Raw genomic sequence first — 16,202 nt, 5'->3', positions numbered from 1 at the left:
AATTTTGTTTTCACAAAATAAATTATTAAGCCTTAGCCAGTGGACCATTGTCATACAAAAAAGTGCATCAAGTTCTATTTGTTGTTTTTTTAAATAAGTGGATCAGCTATATAATGGCAAGTTGAGTAGCATTTTGTAACTGGAAGATCCTTCAACTTCATAGCAAATCCTAAGAAATAAGGAGCTTGGGGATGCAATCCTATACCAACCTAGCTGGAAATAAGTCCAATTGAACTCAGTGGGGCTTACCTCTGCGTGGGTAAGTGCTGTGAACCTCACTTCTGACTGATGAAACTGGTCTGACAGCTATCCCAGCTTCCACTGAGCACAGGAAAGAGCCTCTTGTCCAAAACCTGCAAGCTACCTAGTACCTATACAGATAGTAGAAGGCATAGTAACACATACAACAGATGTGAACTGTATATTGCGGAGCCAGTGGCTAGAGTTTTGGCTCTCAGTGGGGAAAATCCATGTTGAAATTCCTGCTCAGTTTACTGGGTCCTTGAGCAAATCACTGTCTCTCAGGCTAATCTACCTCTATGGGTTGTTGTGAGGCTAAAAGACCACTCTGTTCTTTGGAGGAGGAGCAGAATACAGATATAACAAATAAATTGTGTATGGTAACGAGGGGGTATATGTGGGCTAAAGTCAGTAGGGTGTAGTGACTGGAGTGTCAGAACTAGGGCTGAGGAAATCCAAGTTCAAATCATCATCTAGCAATGAAACTTATTGGATGCCCTTGGGCCAGTCACCACCTCTCAGACTAACCTGCTTCACAGGGTTGTTCAAACAATCAAATTTTCAAAGAGGATCAAAGAAGGGACACATATGCCACCTTGAGCTCTGGAGGAAAGGTGGGGATATAAATAGATGATGATGATGATACCTGCACATGTGGACTGGGATGATTAGATAACTGAATTGGGGCCAAACTAGATGTGATTTGAAAGATCCATGAACTGCATATCTCATAGGGGTGAGGTGGGGGTAGAGATGGAAAGATCTGTCAGTTTTGGTTCTCTCAGCTTCTCATTTTTTCAGTCCTAAATTCAGTTCACATTTCTTCAGGAATTTGCAATTTTTAAAAATCCTCTTGAAAAATCTTCAAATAACGTGAATTTTTCCAAATAAACACATTTTGTATGCAGTTTTGACTAATGTACACATTTTTGCAGGTGCTTTTTGCCAATTCATTTTTGTATGTTATTTTCACTAAGATAATGATGTTTATACACATTTTCCCTAATATATGTATTTTTGTAAAAATTGGTTGGAGAATTGCATTGCAAAATCCGGATAAATCTGAGTTTCAAAGGATGGCTGTGTTTTTGTTCTCATATTGTTTTGGAAAGTGCAAAGTTGATAAATTCGGCTTCAAAGAAAGCGGAATCAAATTTCTCCCCATACCTAAGTGCGGGGTTAGATTGTGACCACAACAGTGGGCAAGAGGAAATATAACTCTTCTTTCCCACCTGTTTTCCCAATTAAAATTGTTTCCCCAAAAGTGCTATTTGCCCCATGAGGGAAAATGTACATTTACCCATATTTACCCACCCGTAAAAGTTTTTCCCCATGAAGGAAATAGCAGCAGCTTCTGGGAGAAGGCAGCTTTAATTAGGAAAGTGGCACAGGAGGGAAGGATTCAGAGTGAACACCTTCCTTCCACAGCTGCTGTTGACATTTTTTTAAAAAAAATACAAGATTCTGTTCACCAATAATTATTTATTCATTTATTCTTACATACATATCACATCTTTCTCCCAAGAGCTGAAGCTGATGTACATGGTTCTCTGCCTTGCCTCCACCATTTTATCCTCACAAATACCCTGTGAGGTAGGTTAGGACAGGACTAGTTAGCAGGTCTCACTTTTATCCCATGTATGGGTCCAGGCATATCTATGGAAAGGGAGGAAGCATGATGTTCTTTTAGAAGCCCCTATGTGTGGAGCTCTGTCTGGGACACAGAAGAATGCTACACACAATATGAAGCTGCATTTTCTTTCAGCACATCTAGTTCAGAAGGGAGGCACACAGCCAAGCAGTTTACACTAAGTGGAGTAGAAAAGGGCCATGTCTTTATTTTGCCTCCTGTCTGAATCACAACAGCTTCAGCCCCCACCCCCCATGAGATCTCAGACCTCCATAGAGAAGCCACCACTTGACTTAGCTGATTCCACTGCCGATTATAGAGAGACAATACCAGTTGCTGGAAACTGCAGGTGAGGAGAGTGCCCTTGTGCTCAGGTCCTGCTTGTGGGTTTCCCACAGACATCTGTGTGGCCACTGTGAGAAAAGGATGCTGGACTAGATCGGCCATTGGCCTGATCTTGCAGCCTTATGTTCTTAATATGTGGTGATATCTTTGTACAAACACTCCCAATTAGGTGAAGCTGTCAGCAGGCCCATAGCTGGGGGAGCTAGGGGGTGTCTGCCCCCCAAATATTTCTGCCCCCCATTTTTTTACAACAAATAAATACATTTATTACAGAAAAAATTCTCCCCTCCCCTAAACTTTTAGGCTTGCTACAGGCCTGGTTGTGAGTTAGTTAACACGTGATGGGAGCCATGTGAAAATGAGTAGATGAGTGCCTAGGCTTTTACAACAAGAGCACTGCACAGATGTTGCAGAAGGTAGGAGACCATGCCATAGACACAAGAGTCTTGGCTACATAATTACGGTCCACATCACTGGCAAAGCAGTCCAGTAAAACTTCATTCTAGCGACTTGGTTGCTTGAACCTTCCCAGTAACCAAGAATAAAAGAAAAGGCAACAGCAGGAAAGCAAGTTAGATCTCATCTCCTATATCTCTTTATTAAGATTCTAGTACAGTTTGACAGGAAGAGGCAAGTGTACAGCACAGAGGGCAATAGTACTAAATACCATCTGAGATGCAGTAACAGCACTGGAAAAAAACATAACCACCTCTCCAGTCTAATGGTTCTGCCTCTCTGCTGTTGTACTCATCCACAAGATACTTGTCAGGAAGTAGAGACTTCTCTCAACATCCTGTGCGTTCAAATTTCCAAACAATTCCATGAATATCATTTTTAGAAAGGGAATTTTCCACTGAAGAAGTTTGGAGCACACACGGTAGAGTCTAAAAAATAAGAGCTGCAGAGAATGCTTAGCACTTACATACTGAAGCATCTGCAGGAGCCTGCAAGAAAGTATCTAAGATTAGCAACGTCCATCTATGACAAGGTCCAGGAGCCATTTAAGTTACTACAGTGGAGCAGCAGATATGCCGGCCAACAAGTCAGTCAACACAATAAAAAGGGAAGGCTGCTGATGGAAGAGTTCAGGTGCTTGTGCAGGACGAGAGCCCATGATGACATTGGCAGTGTGGAGAAACCCTGGGATGTCTTGGTCATGTTTTTATACATTGAATACACAGCAAGCAGGATTACAGCAAATAGGAAGGTCCTCCCAGCTTACATTGTCCCTGTTTACATTTCTAACAGGATAATTGCTTGAGCCAATCCCAGCTTCTAGTGACAGTCACTGAGGATTCAACAGTCCTGCAAAAACAAGCATTTTCAGATTCTTTCCCAGTAAAAGATTCCAAACAGGCAAAAAAAGAAAAGAAAAGGGGGGGAAAGTTTTCCAACCAACGCTTCATTTAAGCTTGTCTCTCTGTGTCCCATGACCAAAAGCTTGCCTTGGAGCTGGTTAGACAGGAGGGCATCTTTTCAGCTCTTTTGATTTAAGAGACCTGGCACTGAAAATACTGTGAGATACTTTTTGCCTCCCATTGATTCCTAGACATGAATGGTTTTTAAAAAGTAAGGGAGAAAATGAGAGCTGCGCGCTGGAGAATCCAGAGGTGCTTCAAAGGGAAGAGCGGTGGTGATTCATTCGGCCTTCTAAAGGCTGGAGAAATTGCCCAGACAGCACATATGGTAGCTTGGCTGAGTCAGAGGGAGAAGACAGAGGCTCAGTGGAGACTGACAGCACCATGACCAACCAACCATAGAGAGGGTGAAAGCATTGTTACCCTGCCTGTATGCCCCTGACACTTGAGAAATTCCCACTACACCATGTTATCATCTCTTAGGGAAGGAGCAGAACCATCATATTAAGTTAAATTCTTTATACAGTATCATCTGTGTGTAAAAAGCCAGGGCCGTTTCCTACTTCGTACTTCAGGCTATGTGTAAGCATTTATCACGAGTATGTAAATTTCTGGCCAATATGCAAGTTCTGCACTGAATGACTATTTATTTCAGCATTATTTTTATAAAACTTTAGGGAAGTGATGAATCAGCCTACATACTAGGCAGGCATGCTAAAAGCACAAGCCCTGATTACGAAATGGTGTGTGTGTCTAAGTTGGATAATACTACTGTAACTATTGAAATGGAAATGGACTGCCTTCAAGTCGATCCTGACTTATGGCTACCCTGCGAATAGGGTTTTCATGGTAAGCGGTATTCAGTGGGGGTTTACCATTGCCTCCCTCTGAGGCTAGTCCTCCCCAGCTGGCTAGGGCCTGCTCAGCTTGCCACAGCTGCACAAGCCAGCCCCTTCCTTGTCTGCAACTGCCAGCTGGGAGGCAACTGGGCTCCTTGGGACTATGCAGCTGCACAGGTGGCAGGGCACGTAACCCCTGAGCCACTTACTGTGGGGGTGATCTTTAGCTGGCCCTTGACACCCAGGAGACACGAGCGGGGATTTGAACTCACAGACTCTGGACTCCCAGCCAGGCTCTCCTCCCCACTGTGCTATACCAGCTGTGCTGTAACTATTAGGAGGTATAAAAAGTAACAACAATAAATGCTCTTATAACACACTGCCTTTTGCAATCTAATCTTGAATATATCTAAGAGTGGATTTTTAAACCTTGCTGAGAATCTTGCACCCCAGCTTTACAGAAAAATTTACAACATGTGCATACGCATACATCTGAAATGGTGAATCACCAGTTAACCAACTTGAAGCCAGCTGTGACTCACTAAATAGGCACCTCAGTTGTGTGTCATGGATGAAATATCTCTACCTGAATCCTCTGTGGCCTGAGCACAGCGCTCATAAAGAATCCACAACTCTGGTTAGGCTGTGACTGCCCCTTGGGACTGAGCTCACTAATAATATGTAGGTTGAACAGCCTGGAATAATCTCCTAAGTAGGTATTCCAAGTGATGGTTCACCCTTACTCTGAGCAGCAGAATATCTCTGCTTTCATTGTACAGTCTTTCAAATCTTTTCTCCTTGTTAACCATACAGAAAGGACATGTAGGAACACAATCATAAAATTATATTAACATAATTTCATAACATTATATTAACATATATCAATTGAATGAAATGGGAGCTTAAGAGCTCCTTTAGACTGCAGTAGCCCACATGTTGCATGGGAAGTCAAATGGAAAGATACTTGTCAGTTACAATGCCCATATCAACCAATAATCATTGTTGGTCCAGTTCTTGGACCATTGATTCAGTAGCACTTAGAATGCAAAAATGAAAGGAAGGGAGAAAGGTATTTATTTAATTATGGTTATTTTTGAAGCAGTTCCTTATTAGATACCAGCAGTAAAAAATGGAAACTACCACCCTTGTTAGCCCATGACCTGGGCATATGAAGCCAGTATATAAAGCAAAAGGAGATCGTATAGAACAGGGTGGTCACGTTCTTTCACAGTGTATTCTGGCAGGAATTTCAATTTTTGGCAACATTCCTATTATTTATTTTTGGAGTTTAATTTTAAAACAGTTCTCCTATTTTAGAATCCTGTATGTAAATAAACAAAATGGAAATATTTTGCATTTGGACATATGGGTCAACTAACTTTTTGCACTAGTGCAGTGATTATCGCTAGCACAAGGGGATTTCCTTCCTCTCCCCCATGCCATCCTCAGATCTGCTCTGCAGGGTTGGGGAAACCTACACTGATGGAGCCTTAGCCTTATGTTGAATACAACCCATGAAGTTCTGCAGGGTTGGGGAAATCTCTAACACAGATTTGGGGGGGGGTGCAGGGGGAGGAGAGAGGGAAAGCATTCTGTTGCACAAGGAGAAATCCCTGCACTGACAGAACCTTAGCCTTAGCATTACATTGAATACAACCCATGAATTTTAATTTTGTCCATAGACCATGTCTATTTTAATAAAATGGCTCCTTTGAGGCAACTGTTACACATCATATTTCTCATTAAAAAGCCCAGAATTGTTATCTAAAACACTTGGAAATAATAACTCTTACCGTCTCCTTTCTGGGTGGCTATGAACCAGACAGTAATAGATAGAATCTTCCTCTTACAGAGAACTTACTTTTTTGGAAGAGAGGAAATTATTGCATGGATTTTCCTAAATTTACAAGTCAGATACTTAGGTATAAAGTGGAGTGGCTTGCCCAAGCTTTTATGGCATTCAGTCAATAATTAAATGCCAATATCTGGATTTTTCATCCACAGCCTTAATTGCCAGGCTAGCCTTTGCTTGGAATCCACTAATGGTTATCCTTCTGTTACTGATATCACAGCACAGTCAATTATGAGAATTGCATTCATGGTGGTGATAACCCTTTTTTACTAATGGAAATATGTGCCATTAACAGCTGTATGAGCTGTCCAGCAAGTGCTGCTCTCCCCATCATTGCAATTATTTGCTAGGCAAAGCTTCATCTATTGAATTTTGCCTATAATCCTGCTGTTGGAAGACATGAAGGAAAGTCAAGGGAAAGCAATAATTCTGCTGTGTATGAGAATCATCATCATCATGGACTGCCTTCAAGTCGATCCTGACTTATGGCGACCCTATGAATAGGGTTTTCATGGTAAGCGGTATTCAGAGGAGGTTTCCCATTGCCTCCCTCTGAGGCTAGTCCTCCCCAGCTGGCTAGGGCCTGCTCAGCTTGCCACAGCTGCACAAGCCAGCCCCTTCCTTGTCCGCAACTGCCAGCTGGGGGGCAACTGGGCTCCTTGGGACTATGCAGCTTGCCCACGGCTGCACCGCTGGCAAGGCACGTAACCCCTGAGCCACTCCCTGTGGGGTGATCTTTAGCTGGCCCTTGACACCCAGGAGACATGAGCGGGGATTTGAACTCACAGACTCTGGACTCCCAGCCAGGCTCTCCTCCCCACTGTGCTATACCAGCTGTTGTGTATGAGAAACTGAACATTAATGAATTATCTTCTGTATAGTTATACTTTGTGCTTCAAGCTTTCATGGTTTTTTAATATGGCCAAATACTTTGTCATAATAAGCTACAGGCTGGTTTACACATGCATGTACATCAGTAATGATTTCATCTCTTGATGACTAGATACTCTGACTTGCAGTTGGCTGTGTGAACTGCCTTGATAAAAAGAAATGATGGTGTTCATGACATGATGGCAGGTGATACGAAAGCTCTGTCATGTTGTTTGTTTTGTGATGGCTGTTTCACACATACAATGCACCATGTAATGTGCTGCCATAAAGTGATGAATGTGTGAACTTGCTGTAAGCTGATTGGGATCTCTCTCAGGAAAGGCACATTCTATGAAATTCAGTTGTTGCTTATAAAAGCTTGCATTGGTAATGAAGAGGAAACCCTCCCCATTCAATAAGAAACAGTGGGATAAAAAGGTTCTCTTAGAGCAGCCTTTCCCACCTAGTGGGTCACCAGATGTTGTTGGATCACAATTCCCATCTTTCCTGACCATTTGGCAATGCTGGCTGAGGCTGATGGGAGTTGTGGTCCAACAACATCTGGTGGCCCACTAGCTGGGAAAGGCTGTCTTAGAGCATCAGCAGATCATTGATTGGCACTGATGTGAAGGCTCAGTATTTGACATACTAAGACTCCAAACCACTAGGGCAGCTTCGCACACAATGTTTTCCCTACAAGGGTAGGGTGGGAAAAGCATAAACCAGATATGGGGAATCTGTGGCTCTACAAATGATGTAGGACTCCAACTCCCATCAACTCCAGCCAGCATGTCAGTGATGATAGGAGTTGTAATCCTGTAACATGTAGAGGCCCAAAGATTCCCTAAGTTTTTATCATGTGTGAAAACTGTACAAGTGTAATTTTAGCCATGGTACCATATGCTTGGAAACCACAGCAAGATGCAACTCTCAAGCATGTGTACAGTGCTTTGCAAAAGTAATCAGACCCCTGACCAATGCTCTCATATTACTGAATTACAAATGGCACATTGTAATTTTGTTCTGCATGATATTTTATTTTGAAACACTGAAACTCAAAATCAATTATTGTAAAGTGACATTGGTTTGATGTTGTGAAATGTTTGAAAGAAACATAAAAAGCTGAAACATGTTGCTTGCATAAGTATTCAATCCCTACACATTAATATTTGGTAGAGCCACCTTTCTCTGCAATTACAGCTTTAAGTCTTTTGTGTAGGTATGTACCAGCTTTGCACACAATGTCAGAGAGATTTTGGCCCATTCTTCATTCAGGTTGGTTGGACATCACTTGTGGACAGCAATTTTCAAAGAGCACCAGAATCTCAATGGGATTGAGATCAGGACTTTGACTGGGCCAGTGTAGGACATTCACCTTTTTTCTTGAGCAACTCCAATGTTGCTTTGGCCTTGTGCTTGGGATCATTGTCCTGCTGAAAAGTGAATTTCCTCCCAAGCTTCCGTTTTTTAGTGGACTGAAGCAGGTTCTCTTGTGGTATTTCCTTGTATTTTGCTCCATCCATTCTTCCTTCCATTTTAACAAGATGCCCAGTCCATGCTGATGAGAAGCATCCCCACAGCATGATGCTGCCACCACCATACTTCACTGTAGGAATGGTGTGTCTTGAGGCACAGGCAGTGTTAGGTTTGTACCACACATAGCGTTTTGAGTTTTGGCCAAAAAACTCTTTTATCTTGGTGTCATCTGACCACAAAACCTTTTCCCACATTGCAGCTGGGACACTCATGCTTTCTGGCAAACTCCAGACATACTTTCAGATGGTACTTTTTGAGTAACAGCTTCTTTCTTGCCACCCTCCCATACAGGCCAGTGTTATGCAGAGCTCTTGATATGGTTGACTGGTGCACCATTACTCCACTCCCAGCCACTGAAATCTGTAGCTCCTTCAAAGTGACTGTTGGCCTCTCTGTGACTTCTCTCACAAGTATCCTTTTTGTTCGAGCACTGCGTTTTGAGGGATGGCCTTTTCTTGGCAGTGCCTGAGTGGTGTGATGCAGCTTCCACTGCCTGATTATTGATCCAGCTGTGTTTACTGGGATATCCAAACACTTGGATATTATTTTGTACCCTTTTCCTAATTATACAGCCATAAGAGTGGCTGTATACTATAGCCAGCATGGATTTTTTCACATTCTGCAATGCTAAATTGAAAATACCCCCCATGCCATACTGCTGTTTCCCAGAAGATAATTTCAAAACAAAACCTACAAAACTTAATAGTCCTGAACAGAGCTTGGAAAAGTTACTTTTTTGAACAACAGCTCCCATCAGTCGAATCCAGTGGCCATGCTGGCTGGGGTTGATGGGAGTTGTAATTCAAAAAAGTAACTTTTCCAAGCACTGGTCCTGAACTCAGAAACGCTTGCTTTTAACAACCCTCTAAATTTTCATGGCAATACACAAAACAGTCAGAGAGACTTGAGAATTCAACGTGTAAAAATAGAGAAAAAAAGTTCAGACCCCTGTTGGACTTCTTTCTGTCAGAGTTCTCATAATTTGTTGAAATTAATTAAAAGTCAGCCATGTTCACAGAGTTCCTGTGAACTAATCCTATTACTGACCTTGCCCTATAATCTGACCTTCATCTTCTGCAGTTTAAAAGTTTAAAAAAATGCCTGGCTGATTTTTAATTAATTTAAGAAATTTAGCATTGGAGTCAATGGTAAGCGCAGGCATGCTCAGTAAGAACCACATGTCAGTGTTCTAAAAGCCAGACTCACAGCAGTTTGTTTTGGCTAATTGGGGCCACACCCATGCCAGACCTTTATTTCTCTTTAGACAGTCATGGCTTCCCCCAAAGAATCCTGGGAAGTGTAATTTGTGAAGGGTGCTGAGAGTTGTTAGGAGACTCCAATTCCCCTGACAGAACTCCAATGGCCAGAATGGGTCATCAGCTGCTCTGATTAAAGCTCTGTGAGGGGAACAGGACATTTCCTAGAAACTCTCAGCACCCTTCACTAACTACACTTCCCAGGATTCTTTTTGGGGAAGCCATGATTGTCTAAAGTGAAATAAAGGTCTGGTGTGGATGTGGCCAGGGACAGCTTTGTTTTAAATTTGGGTGGGAGGCTACATGTGTCTGCTGTAGAACAGAAAGGTAGGAGAAACGCTTAAAAACAATGATATTATACGCAATGTTTTTGTTTTGGAAAGGAAATGGGCTTTCCCTCTGCTCAGTGCCACCAAATCTCCTCCCCTCCTCCTCCCTCCCTCTTTCCCCCTCCCCCAGGTCAGTTTCACCTATCCTAAGCATGATTGCACAGGAGTAAATCCCACTGAACTCAAAAAGAATGCAAATGATCAAACCTGCCCTCCCCTCCTCCCTCTTGCCCCTCCCCCTGTCCCTCCCCTCCCCATCCTCTTCCAATGCCCTCCTTCCCCCTCCTCCTCCTTCCCCTCCCTTCCCCTCTCCACTCCTTTCCTCTTTCTCTCTCCTCTCCCCTCCCCCTTCTCCTCCCCCATGGTCAGTTTTACCTACCCTAACTATGACTGCATGGGAGTAAATCCCATTGAACTCAATTGATCAGGCCTGCCTTTCCCCTCCTTCCCCTCCTTTCCTTCTTCCTCCCCTCCCCTCTTCCTTCCTCCTCCCCTGCCCACTCCTCCCCATTCCCCAAGCCTGCACCCATCCCCCTCCTCCCCTCCCCACCCCCCATGGTCAGTTTCACCTATCGTAAGCATTGCAGGGGAGGAAATCCTATTGAACTCAATAAGCATGCAAATGATCAATCCATTCTCAACTTGCACAGGATCCCATTTCTTACCTCGCAGATTAAAAAATATAGAAATTCATCAATAGGCAAAAAAACCCACATCTTAACAGTTTAAGAACGTACCTATAGCCAACAGATATTTCTGTCAAACTTTAAAAGGCATGATTTAAAAATCATAATACCTTTGTTTTCTCAAAGGAGCCTGGGAGTACACAGAAAATGGAAATACCAAACTTTCTATTTGCATTTTGACAAATTTGTTTGCATTTTGACAAATTTGTTTGCATTTTGACAAATTTGTTTGCATTTTGACAAATTTGTAGGGCAGTACAATAGAGAGGAGGGCAGGTCTCCTCTCCCCCAATGCATTCACGATAGCTGCCCAATTTCCCTGCTTTTTAAAGTTTGATAGAAATATCTATTGGCTATTGGCACGTCTTTAAACCGCACGGTTTTTTGCCGATTAATGAATCTATGCATTTGTATTACATTGTCTCTCACTTCTGTAGAATGCTCTTTGGTCTTCATTTCCTTCAGATCCACAGCCTGACCAATGATCCTTCAACAGTGGGGTTTTTATCCTGACAATGTGACAGCAACTTTAATAGTTCACAGGTGGAGGTCAATAGTAAGGTAACTTACTATGTCTTCAATAGGGCAATTTCTTCCATCTGTGTAAACTGGGAGCTTCCACAGCACTGGGGTTGAATACTTATGCAAGTAACACGTTTCAGTTTTTATGTTTCTTACAAACATTTCCCAACATAAAACCAATGTCACCTAACAATAATTGATTTTGAGTTTCAGTGTTTCAAAATAAAATATCATACAGAACAAAATTACAACATACCATTTGTAATTCAGTAATATGAGAGCATTGGTCAGGGGTCTGATTACTTTTGCAAAGCACTGTATGTGTGGCAAAATAGACAAGTGTGCAATTTCCACCCACAATAGTGTAGGTACTGTCCCCCATCTGTATAAGAAAAAAGTAACTAAACCCTCAACCCCCCTTTTTCAAAAAGAAGAAGAAAACTCCCAGTCTCAGTGAAACTGAAGCAATCTGGAATAAGGATGTCAAAAGTAATGAAATCTCCCTGGATCATTCCATGTTCTCACAGAGAATTGAAGTAGGGAGCACTTCTTCTAGTCCCTCCTTCTAAAAACGGGATTACAAAAAAACACATAGGAAGCTGCCTTTAGACCACATTAGGCTGCTGGCCCATCTTGCTCAGCCTATAAGGACTGGCAGTGACTCCAGGATTTCAGCCACGAGTGTTTCCTAGCACTACCTGGAGATACCAAGGAACTGAAGTTGGACTTTTTGCATGCAAAGTTTGGTCTCAAACCCTGAGCTATGGCCCTCCCAGAAGGAAAGGGAGTGGGGATCAAACAATTTAAGAAAACATGCAGCATGAATCTACCCATGCTTACTCAGGAATTCCAGTGCATTCAACTGGATACTTACCAAGTCAGTGCACTTAGGGCTACAACCTTAAAAGGCCATATAGTCTAACACCAAAGCAGAACTGAGCTAGTTCTCACCTCCCCTTTTTCTGAGGTTCCTCTTTACTGTCACACAAAGGTAAGAAATTAACACCAGGGCATGAAGTTTATATGCATTTACCTGCTTCTTGTATTACACAGTCTAATCTTTTAGGCGTATTTTGATTCTTCCTCCATGGAATTGGGCTGCATGCAAGTGAGATATGTCCAAGGCTTACAGTTCTGTGCTTCAATAAATGTATTAGGAGTCAAATGTTTGCTAGAGAAAGGCTTCCCTTTATGCTAATCTTGCATTTGATCCAGCTGCTCTTTTACTTCATCGTAAGTAAGTAAGTAAGCAAGCACAAAGGAGTCTTGCTGGCAAGGCAGCAAAACAACTAGCGCAAATTATTTCTGGGCAACACAATTATTGCCATGACATTTAAACTTCTTGGCCAGCTAACAGTTTGGTCTTTCCATTTTCTCTGTACTCCCCGGGCTCCTTTGAGAAAACAAAGGTATTATGAGAAATGGAACAACAGCATTAATATACAATGTATTTTGCTTGTGCATTGCTCCTCTTGTCCAAGGATCTCGACACAGCCCTAAATATAAATGCCTTGTTCCCCATTTCAAAAGGATTAGACAAATTCATGGGAGATAGGTTGGTCAATGGCCATTAGTTGTTATGACAGAGCAAATGGAAGCTCTGTGATTAGAAGCGCCATGCCCCCAATTGCTGGAAGGGAGGCCACAGCACACTAAAGCTAGTACATCATGCTCTGCCTATGAACTTCCTATGACATATGGCTGGTCATATAATTGGAAATGAAATGTTGTACTAGATGGATACTGAATAGCAAGTCAGTTCTTGTGTTCCCATTATGTCCTTCCTTGAGACTCCTGCAACAGAGTGTGTATACAGGTGCTGGCATAGTTGCAGAGCTGTTCCTCCGTTGAGAAGAAAATACAAATACAAATTCCTGGAACAAACAAAAGAGCTCTCCCTGGGAATAGGCAGAAACCAATCAGTTTCCAGTCAAAGGGACTCTCAATCACAAATGATGTCAACAGAGGCAAGCAGAAGCCATATTCCAAAAATGGGTTGGGTCCTCACCCTTCATCCATGAAACAATCCAAGTAAAGGATCACCCTCTTATGAGAAGTGCTGGTCCTTCTGCATTCCAGAGAAAGAGTTTTTAAAATGTGTTCTGTTTAAGTAGTATCCCATTTTCCCATGAAATGATATTCAATGCAGAAATTAACAGAAATTTAAAAAAAATACAACACAATAACATTCTGCAAACTGAAGGGACAAAGAGGATCACCAGCCTAACCACCAGAGCTAGAATGTCTTTCTTGTTTTACGGGCTTAAGATGTTTCCCAGGTCAGCTACTCTGGGAGTGCTCTTGATTCAAAAGCTGCATCCTGTTCCCAGGGATGGGTCAGGAGATCAGTAGTTGCATGGGTTAGAGTGATCATTCCCCAGAGATTGGATCTAATCCAGCTCAATTAGCAGGGAAGAAAATGTCATGTGGGTTCAGTGGTCTGCACAAAGTTTTAAATTAGCAGGTTTGGCATAGTATGCCTAACTATTATTCCTCTTGCTACCCTTCCTGACAGTCTCAATAAAACTAAGTGAACATGAAGATCAATTTAGAGCTCTTACATAATAATAATAATAATAATAAGACAGTGGCGAAGAGACCTGTACCTGCAGATGTCACTTTTGCCATTGTTAACCTGTACATTAAGATGCTGAGTATTCAGGACTCTCAACTCCATTCAGGCAACTACATTTTCCCATGCCAGGCAAAGCCCTGTTAAAGCTGTTAAACACACAGAAACCCCTGCTAAAATTAACAGTAGCAACCCACGATGGAGGTCCCAGTAAAACTGAGTCACATGGAAGTCACATAAAACATTACAGATTCTTGTGCACTATCCAGTTCTATAAAGATTGCATCATTTACTGATGTTACAGCAAACAAAGAGTATGGTCGTCAGATAGCTGGAAAATAAGCATTTAGCTTTAAATGGATCAATCAAGTAGAGGATGAGGGAGTTGCAGCAGTAGCAGCAGTAGCTGCATATTTATCCAGTGGGCCTCTTGTCTGCCCTCCCTCCTCCACAGCTTGTCGGAGGGCAAACATGTAGTCCTTCTTAATGCTGTAATTGGGGAGGAGTAAGAATGAAATAAAGATCCTCCGTGGCGCAGAGTAGTAAGCGGCAGTAACGCAGCCAAAGCTCTGCTCATGGCCGGAGTTCGATTCCAACGGAAGGAGGAAGTCGAATCTCCGGTAAAAGGGGTCGAGGTCCACTCAGCCTTCCATCCATCCGTGGTCGGTAAAATGAGTACCCAGCATATGCTGGGGGGTAAAGAAAGGCCGGGGAAGGAACTGGCAATCCCACCCCATATATATGGTCTGCCTAGTAAACGTCACAAGACGTCACCCTAAGAGTCAGAAACGACTCGCACTACAAGTGCGGGGACACCTTTACCTTTAAGAATGAAATGAGAGGGGGAGGAGAGAGTGAGATCAACCACAATATTCTACTTGATCTGCACATTTCATGGCAATTGTTCATTCTCCAGCTTGCAGCCTGGCAACCCTACAGACAAAAATTTTATCATTTGAATCTTTCCTTACACTCGGGTCCTAAACACAGTTACTGGGAAGTGTGTTGATTGCAAGGGGAAGCATTTCAAGTAAATAAATTTGAGACTGCAGCCTTGACCTGAAAACAATTATGTAAAAATGGTGGTTTATCATCCCTCTTTGGTGACTAACTCTATGCCTCTGGCCTTTTTTGTTTTATTCCCTGAAAGTTTCTCCTGAATTTGAACATTTCCCTCTCTCTAGGTCTCTTTGGAATGTCTCTTTCTAGGGAACATTTTGCACTGCCATTGTACGTATGGACTCCACATTTTATTTGCTTGGGAAGAAAAGCAGGGAAAGGGGGAAGAGATGGCCCACTGGTTTCTCAGTAGCGTGGAGGCTCCTACCAGGCTTCCTGGTATCTCACTCCCTAATTCTGGTTTTTGTTCTCACAGCAGCAGGACTATTAGTCATGCTTTATATACCAAGTTGCATAATGCCAAGTCTAAAAATTGCATAGCAGAGCTGCATGTCAGTTCCAATAAGCACTGCCTGAAACAATATTATCCTTGCTGATTATGAATATTTGGTCCACTAAGGATTTTCCATGTCAAATAGCAATAGGCTAGTCCTTGGTTTAAGCACAAATCAGATTCAGACCCCAGCTGTCTAACACCATCACACCAATAACAAAATCCATATGGCTATATATAACCCAATTACTGCTCCTAAACCTTCTTCAGTGTTCCCACCCTTTCGTCCGGAGCCAAATTCCCTTTTTAAATACTTATCAAAATATTTAGTGCATCAGTTTCAACCTGATATCCTTTCCAGGTTTCCCTACAAATGTGGGGACATTATTTATGAAGCATAGAACTGGAATGGCGATAGGATAATTTGTTTTGACTTCCCCCCTTACAAAGGCCACAACTGTCTAATCAGTAATTAATAACCTGGTCGTGGCTCTGCTAAACCCCTGGTCCTAAGGGCATGCACACATACCTTATTTTACCCTTGACTACAATTTTAACACATCACTGCTGCTTATCTAGTGGGAGCTAGAAGTCTACCTTCCAACTGTAGCTAGCAGTGATTATCTGTAAGTGAGTGAAAACTAGGGTTGCCAGGTCAGCAGCATCCCAAACTCTGAGATTTCGGGGTGGGCCCTAGTGATGTCATGGGGGCATGCCCAAGTGATGTCATTAAGCATTATACAATAAGCATCAACCACAGTTGCTTGGAGCATA

At 42.5% G+C, this 16,202-nt stretch overlaps 1 protein-coding gene across 3 annotated transcripts in view; it reads right to left on the bottom strand.

Annotated features, from left to right (window-relative positions):
• Window positions 1–1,766: 1,766 nt before the first annotated feature.
• The window catches only part of KCNC4 (potassium voltage-gated channel subfamily C member 4), a 57,001-nt gene continuing 42,565 nt past the window's right edge, over window positions 1,767–16,202 (bottom strand). The window contains exon 4 of one of the 3 annotated variants that reach the window (XM_061632605.1): window positions 1,767–1,896. In XM_061632605.1, coding sequence (XP_061488589.1) covers window positions 1,850–1,896 — 47 coding nt within the window. In that variant the 3' untranslated portion in view covers window positions 1,767–1,849. Of the gene's footprint in view, window positions 1,897–2,807; window positions 3,521–13,456; window positions 13,532–16,202 lie in introns of those variants that run through there. The other 2 variants (XM_061632607.1, XM_061632606.1) reach the window with 2 other exon arrangements.

Source organism: Rhineura floridana, chromosome 6 (assembly GCF_030035675.1).
Source record: "Rhineura floridana isolate rRhiFlo1 chromosome 6, rRhiFlo1.hap2, whole genome shotgun sequence".
Classification (NCBI taxonomy): Eukaryota; Metazoa; Chordata; class Lepidosauria; order Squamata; family Rhineuridae; genus Rhineura; species Rhineura floridana.
This window is presented reverse-complemented; position numbering and strand designations above follow the sequence as displayed.